At 35.4% G+C, this 8075-nt stretch overlaps 1 protein-coding gene across 1 annotated transcript in view; it reads left to right on the top strand.

The window, feature by feature from the left end:
* Positions 1-8075, top strand: part of ZDHHC17 (zinc finger DHHC-type palmitoyltransferase 17) — a 189428-nt gene that overhangs the window by 150256 nt on the left and 31097 nt on the right. The window contains exon 11 of the mRNA XM_007947555.2: positions 829-954. Within this exon, the coding sequence (XP_007945746.1) occupies positions 829-954 (126 nt within the window). The remainder of the gene's footprint in view (positions 1-828; positions 955-8075) is intronic.

Genomic DNA, 8075 nt, shown 5'->3' with positions numbered 1-8075 from the left:
TGACAAATATTTAAAATTTTACTTTCCTATTTAAAGAAGTAGAGAAATTATGGAGAACATTAATAGAAATGTAGGTGTCTGACAGATTTGCAAAAGGGAAGATAAGATTTTAAATCAACAAAAGCAAAAAGAAACATGGATCTAGACTTAAAGACGCTTATTTCTTGTTTCTTACTTCCTTTAATATATTTTAATCCTGTTCACTTATATTCCCTGGCATTCTTTTTCCTGGGCTTAAAGAGAGTTACATAACTTGAGCTTCTCTATTTTCTGTTGCTTCTCTTGTTTCTTTGGAAATTTCTGAATGGATGGATGAATGAATTTGAGATAGGTCAAGAATGCCATTCTGACAGTGGTAGTAGAAGAAGTTGACTTTTCTTTGTCTTCCCTATTCTCTTCTTAAGACTCTTGTCATCACTGAAATAAAACAGAGATTTCTAGCAGTTTAGTATTATAGCATGATGTTTTATAGCAATAATTATTACTCAAGAAATCTGTAAAAAGTATATGACTGAAGGTAAGCTTAGTGATATCCTCTGATCCAGCAAGTTCTAAAATACTACTTTTTGATTTGCTTTCTAATATGATTCAAAGTTCAAGGAAAAGTAGAATCCAGAGAATATGATGAGTAAATACATTTTCTGAATTGGGAAGTATAATAATACGTTAATGATTTAGATTATTTGAAGACTTGATAACTTTTTATCCATTGTCAAAACAGTAATGTCAGTGAACTAATACCAAAATCTTAATTTTCTTTTTCTATAAGTGCTTTAAAAGCTAGTAACTACAATATTTTATGTGACTTTCTTCTTCTTGTATTATCAGGGTGAATCAGCACTTGATTTGGCAAAGCAGAGAAAAAATGTGTGGATGATCAACCATTTACAAGAGGCAAGGCAAGCAAAAGGATATGACAATCCATCTTTCCTCAGAAAGCTAAAAGCTGATAAGGTAAACCCATGACTGAAGATTTTCAATGTATAACCTGGGTTATGAATGTCCAACTTACAGACAACTCCTGCTTGCTCTTTAAACCAGTTCTGTCATGGCCAATGAAGCAAAAGAGGAACAAATGCAAAGTTTTAAAATTTGTCAAAATCTGCATGGTACTTGGAATGGGAAAAATTACAATCAAAGCACTGAAATGGAAGACTTGGAAAGAGGCATAGTGAGTCCTTTCAGGAGCCTAGTGCCTGAGATTAGATTATTGGCAGGACTGTAGGAGAGTGACACACATACAAAGAAGTGCCATTGGCTGCCATGTTTGAGTGGGACACCACCATCTTTGACTAGAGCAACGCTGCTTTAGACTGCTCAAAGTCTAGGGCAAGAGATTTGGTTGCTCTGCGACATATTTGTTGCCTTTCTTCTTCTATAAGAGGGAGATTAAGTTTCTAGCAAGGCTCTGACCTATAATTTTTCCCATCCTGTCTGTCTTTCTAATTCACCGTTGTCGTTGTTGTTGTTGTTATGTGCCATCGAGTTGGACCTGACCCATAGCAACCCCTCCTTATCTTTCCAAGGCAGTATCACTATAGAAGTAGATTGCCCCATCTTCCTTCTGAGGAGTGGCTGGTGGGTTTGAACTTCCAGCCTTCTGGTTAGCAGTCAAGTGCCTTAGCCACTATGCTACCAGAGCTCCCTAGGGGGCTTTAAAAAAATTCGGTGCTTATTCTGGTGATGCTTCCTTGGCCACAAGTGAACTGGGTAGCACGCTGACAGTTTCTTAAAGACACAGGAACAGGTCTCATTTATAACCCAGCACTGCATGTATAAATTGTTTTTCTATATATAATTTTTTTAAAATTGTGAACAATATATATCGCACATTTGCCAACTCAACATTTTTTATATTACAATTCAGTGGTACCAATTACATTTATCAGTGTTGTGCAGCCATCACTGGTATCACCATTGCTAAGTTTTCTATCACCATAAATAGATAAACTGTTAAAGTAAAATTCATAGCCATACTTCCTCAGCATGTGTGTTTACAGCCTTTAATTTTGTCATTGTTTAATGTAATTTTAAAAACATTATTTTACCCAAAATAAAATGAAGGCAGACAGTATAGTTTCTCAGGGTTCTTAGTTCCTTGCTTGGTTGATGGCCTATTTGTGTTTCATAATTAAGAAGGATGTGACATTACTTAAAGCTCCATAGGCTACTGATAGAAATTTTACTTCATTCAGCTGTTTTTTAAGTAATAGATGAAAATTAAGGTTTTTCCTGTTATATGCATTTGTTAATAATAAATTCTGAAAAATCTTCACCCTCTTAGTTATCTTTTTTTAACTACTGAGAACTCTACCTCTAATTTATTTGTGCTCTCTATTCTTTTGTGATACATTGTAACTTAAATGAAGCCAACCAATCCACTGCCCTCAAGTCAATTCCAGCTCATAGTTACTCTATAGGACAGAGTCGAACTGCCCCGTAGGGTTTCCAAAACTGTAACTCTTTATGGAAGCAGACTGCTTTGAACCTCCAGCCTTTTGGTTAGCAGCTGAATGCTTTAACCACTGCACAACCTTTTTTTTTTTTTCACAGCAGTTTGAATTTATAGAAAAAGTATGCAGAATGTACAGAGTTCCTGTATTACCCTCTCTTCCCTGCAGTATTTCACCTGTTACTAGCATTCTGCATTTGTGAGGTACTTTGTTTCAATTAATGGAATAATACTGATAAATTATTATTAATTATTAACTTAACTCATAGTTTATATTAAGATTCACTCTTTGAATTATACAATCCTGTGGATTTTGGCAAATCCGTAGTGTTGTGTACCCACCATGACAATTTCATACAGAATAGTTTCACTGAGCTAAAAATGTTCCACCTATTCATTCCTTTTCCTGTAACTTATTTCAGAGAGAGAAAAAAACCTATATTCTTAACATCTCCATGAAAAGCCTATTTTAGATTTTCCATGTACCTTCACTTTTAAGCTGTGTGACTATTGGCACGGTTGCCTGACATTGGTAATATAATTTCAGAACTAAAAACATTTCCCCAAAAGATCAGTCTAGATTTCTCAAAGAAATTCCACACAAAAGGAAAAATCAGCTGATGTGACATTTCTTTAATATACCTAATAACTGACAAAATATCTCTTACTTGTTAATAATCACAACTTGACTGGCATTACGCCTGACTATCACTCTTATGTGTGTTTTCCTTGGTTTGTGCTAGTGGTAATACTATTTGTTTTACTTTAGTCAGTATTGCTCTATCTTTTGTCAGGACAAAAAGACAAATTTCAGATAAAGAGAAATTGACTTCAAAGCAGGGCCTTATTTATTTGTAGGAATTTAGACTCCCTTAACTGGGAAGTCCTTTGGTGCATTACTTAGATACCAAAACAATTAGACTTATATTTTATAAACTTGTTTATTTTGAACTCCATAACTGAGCAGATTTTACATGTTGACTCTTTAATTTCACTATTAGATATACTATAGAAAATGGTTCGTTTATTTATTTATTTTGACGTTGCTTTATCCTCTGGAATTTACAACAGTTTTGCTCAAGGGAGTGAAAAATGGTTTACATCTCATAGTAATTAGATTACTAATAAAATTGTCTTCTGTTACTTTGGAAATTCCCATAAACTTTATACTTCTATTTTGTTGAAGGAAAAAATATATATATAATGTGGCTGTGTATGTGTAATATAAGTGTGTGTGTGTGTGCGCACACATATATTCAGATGAAAATGACTTTGTACAGTCTAGATGTTGCATTAATATGCTCTTATCGTAGAATATACCATATTTACGTGTTTAGATATGATTTCTTTTAAGAAAAGAGAACATAAAAAGTTTAGCCCAATTTTATTAACTCTTGTATAGCATTGTGATCACTTCAAAAGTTGAGTGTTTTTCTTTATATTGCCCATTGCCACAGAGTCTATTCCAACTCAGCAACCCCCATTGGCTTTCCAAGGCAGTAAATCTTCGTAGAAGTAGATTGCCTCATCTTTCTGCTGAGCGGCTGGTGGGCTTGAACTGCGAACCTCCTGGTTAGCAGTCAAATGCCTTAGGCGCTGCATCACCAGAGTATCTTTAAATATATTAAGTTTCTTTAAAAAAGTTACCACATAGAAATACATGAAATATGTGATGGCTAGGGGCTCTTTGAGATTAAGCATTTGTAATTATATAGACCACTCATTGATTTGTCTATCCCACTTAGAAAAATTTAAGTTGTGAGTGAGACTTGGTTTTCTAGTTTATCAAGTATGTTCTGTATTTACAATTAAACAAGAAAAGAGTGACCCCTATGGCTCAGTATTATTTTATAAGAACAAAGCATTCAAAAAGGAAAAAAAAAAAAAAAAAGGATAATGTTAGTAGATAGATATGGAGGAAAATCTTGATTTTAAAAAACTATTTTAAGCTCTTTGATTTTTAAGGTTAGAAGATTTCATTCATTCATTTATTTAAGTTTAAATAAATGTTGGTTGTATAATAATAACTGTCTTAGAGGGCTACAGGAGCTCTGGTGGCATAGTGCCCAAGGCATTTATTTGACTGCTAACTGGAAGGCTGGCAGTTCAAACCCACCAGCCATTCCTCAGAAGGAAGATTGGGCAATCGACTTCCATAGAGATAACTGCCTTGGAAACCCAAGGAGGGGTCACTATGAGTTGGAAGCAACTCAAAGGCAGCAAGTTAGTGTTAGTTAAGTTATCTAACTTACTATTTTCTCAAGAGTAGAAAGCCATAATCTCTTTTCTTAACAATGGACATCTTACTTTCCATCCTTTTTAATGTTGTTTATTGATTATATAAAAATAAATGGGAAGATGGAATAAATTTATGCTTCTCTATTCCTCCTGCTAACTACAGCTAAAACAACTGGACATTATATAAAAAATAAACAAGAAAGCTCTAAAAGATGGAGAAAAGGAAGTTTGGAACCTGAAGAATGACATGATGATTAGTTCCCTGGTTTCTTTCTTTGTTTTTCCTTCATGTATCCCAGACTATGAGCTGGTGAAGCCAGCAATGCAGAATTGCAACCATCATAAAAATGCTTAAATGTGCAGTTATCATTGAGCATACTTGAAACTAATGAACAGCATGCTGTCCATAAGCAGCTCGTTTCAAATACAACAGTATAGGCAAGTTGAAAGTAACATAATGAAAAGAGATATGTATTATCCTGATACCAAAACCAGACAAAGACAGCTATAAAAAGACAAAACTTTAGACCATTATTCCTCATAAATATAGACTCAAATATCCCTAACAAAAAGTAGAATTTAGCAAATAAATAAAAAGAATAATATACCATGACCAAGTAAAATTTTTTCCGGGATGAAAGATTCAGTATTCAAAAATGAATCAATATATTCCACCACGTTAACAGACTAAAGACAAATCTCATGATTATATTAATGGGTGCAGAAAAAGCATTCGATAGAATTCAACATGTATTCATTTATAAAATCTCTCAGAAAAATAGGATTAGGAGGGAACTTCCTCAATTTAATAAAGTGTGTCTGTGAAAATCTACAACTAACATACTTAGTGGTGAAACTGAATATGTTCCCCTTAAGATCCAGAACGAGGCAAGGATGTTTGCTTTCATTGCTCTTACTCAACATAGTACTGGAAGTTCTAGCCAGTGCCCTAAAGCAAGAAAGGAAATAAAAATATATATGGTATATAAAGTATCGCCCACTTTTTAAAAGGTCGCTTTACACCGCTTGGCTTTTACAAAAGATCTACATTAATACCTGTTTTCTATAACCAAAAGAAATCTGAAGAGGCTTTTCACTTTTATGAGAAAAGGAGAAAGTGAAACTAGCTTTCAGGGTTTGTTTTGCAATGAGCCCTTAAAGGGACAGCATGCCACCTAAGCCATGAGGATGATGTCACCAACCCCCTTCCCTGGGAACTACACTGTTGTACATAATTTCTACTTAATATGGGCTGTGTGTTTATCGTGTTGTTCCTACTTGTACTATATGGTTTTGTATGATTTGATACGTTATTTTTTTGGGTCTGAGAATGCTCAACAGCTTGTCCCACATAAACTAAGGGTAATCGCTTCTTCACTTTACTCCATTTTGGCTTATAAAAGGTTTCATAGGCATGCTGTACTTTTGGATATCAGGGGAAATGTGTATATCAGAAAGGGAAAAATACAGCTGTCTATATTTGCATATGACATGATTATCTACATAGAAAATCCCAAGGAATCTACACATAGGAAAAAAACCTCTTGGAACTAAGGAGTGAGGTCATAAGGTCACCGGATATAAGGTAAACATACAAAAATCAATTTATTTCTATATCCTTGCAATAAACATGTGGGCACCAAAATTAAAAATACAGTACAACTTAAAATTTTCAAACAAAAGAACACAACAAACCCACAACCACAAGAAATAACCTAGGTATAAATCTAACCAAACATGTAAAATACTTATATTCTAAAAACCAAAAAATGCTGATGAAAAAAATTAAGGATGATCCAAATAAATGCAGAGACATTCTATGTTCATGAATTGGAAGATTCAACATAGTAATGTCAGTTCTTTCCAAATTGATAATCAGATTTAATATAATTCTTATTAAAATTCCAGCAAGATTACTTGTATATAAAAATAAGACTATCTAAAATTTGTAGGAAAAGGCAAAGGAAGTAGAATATCTAAAACAGTTTTACAAAAGAAGAATCAAGACCCATTATATAACTACAGTAATCAAGACTATGATGTTGCTGGAGGTGTATAATAGAGAACTCAGACATAGAACCACACAAATATGCTCAATTGATTTTTTGACAAAAATGTACAACCAATTCACTGGAAGAAAAGACACTTTCAACAAATGGTGCTAGAGCATTTGGACGTCTATAGACAAAATAAACCTCAACTCAGATCTAATAAAACCCAAAACCAACTAACTGCCAGGGAGTCAGTTCTGACTCACAGCAACCCCCATTGGGTTTCGGAGGCAGTAAACCTCTACGGAAGTAGTTGTCCTATCTTCCTTCTGTGGCCAACCTTTTGGTTAGTAGTCAAATGCCATAGGCACTGCACCACCAGAGCACCTTTTCTTTTTTTAATTTTTATTGTGATTTGGGTGAAAGTTTACAGAGCAAATTCATTTTCCATACAGCAGTTCATACACATTTTGTTTCATGACATTGACTGCAGTTCCCCACAGTGTAACAGCTGTCTTCCCATTTCCTCACTGTAGTTACCTGGTCCCTGTGTACTTCCTTCTTGTGCACTCCAGCCCCACCCCCACCCCAGGCTATCTCTGTGTGCAAACACTGCCCTTCTATTGTCCCAGGATTGATCACTCCAAGGAGTATATCTAACTGATGTAAATGTTCAGCCCGTAAGCCTGTCTGTTGTTTGGCTAGAAGCTACAGAAGCGAGTTCAGTTCCAGACCTGAGAGGCCAAAGTCTCAGGGGTCTCACCAGGCTCTATCAGATCAGTAAATCTGGTCTGTCTGTCTTTTTTTTTTCCCTTAATGATTTTGAGTTTTGTTCCACATTGTTCTATCCAGGATCTCCTGTACAAATCCCACTTCAAGTCGTCAACAGTCATAGCTGGGCACCATCTAGTTCTTCTGATCTCATGGTCACATAATCTGAGGATCACATAGTCTACTAGTCCCTTGGACTAATTGTTTCCATGTGTCTTTGGTTTTCTTCATTCTTCTTTGCTCTGGACAAAGAAAGACACATCATTGCATCCATATGGTCGCTTGCAAGCTTTTAAGATCCTAGTCTCTACTCACCAAAACAGGATGTAGAACACTGTTTGTGTGTAGTTGTTAGTTGTTGTTAGGTGCCGTCAAGTTGCTCCCGACTCATAGCGACCCCGTGTTCAGCAGAACAAAACACCACCTGATCCCTCACCAGCTCCATGATCCTTGCTATACTTGAGTCCATTGTCACAGCCACTGTGTCAATCTATCTCATTGAAGGCCTTCCCCTCTTTCATCAACCCTCCACCTTACCAAGCATGACATCCTTCTCCAGGGAATGGTCCCCTCTGACAACATGACCAAAGTAGGTGAGACGAAGTCTGGCCATTCTTGCTTCC

This window comes from Orycteropus afer, unplaced genomic scaffold, assembly GCF_000298275.1.
Source record: "Orycteropus afer afer isolate SDZICR_OR568_19922 unplaced genomic scaffold, OryAfe1.0 scaffold00190, whole genome shotgun sequence".
NCBI lineage: Eukaryota > Metazoa > Chordata > Mammalia > Tubulidentata > Orycteropodidae > Orycteropus > Orycteropus afer.
Note: the sequence above shows the minus strand (reverse complement) of the source record. Positions and strands in the feature narration are given on the sequence as shown.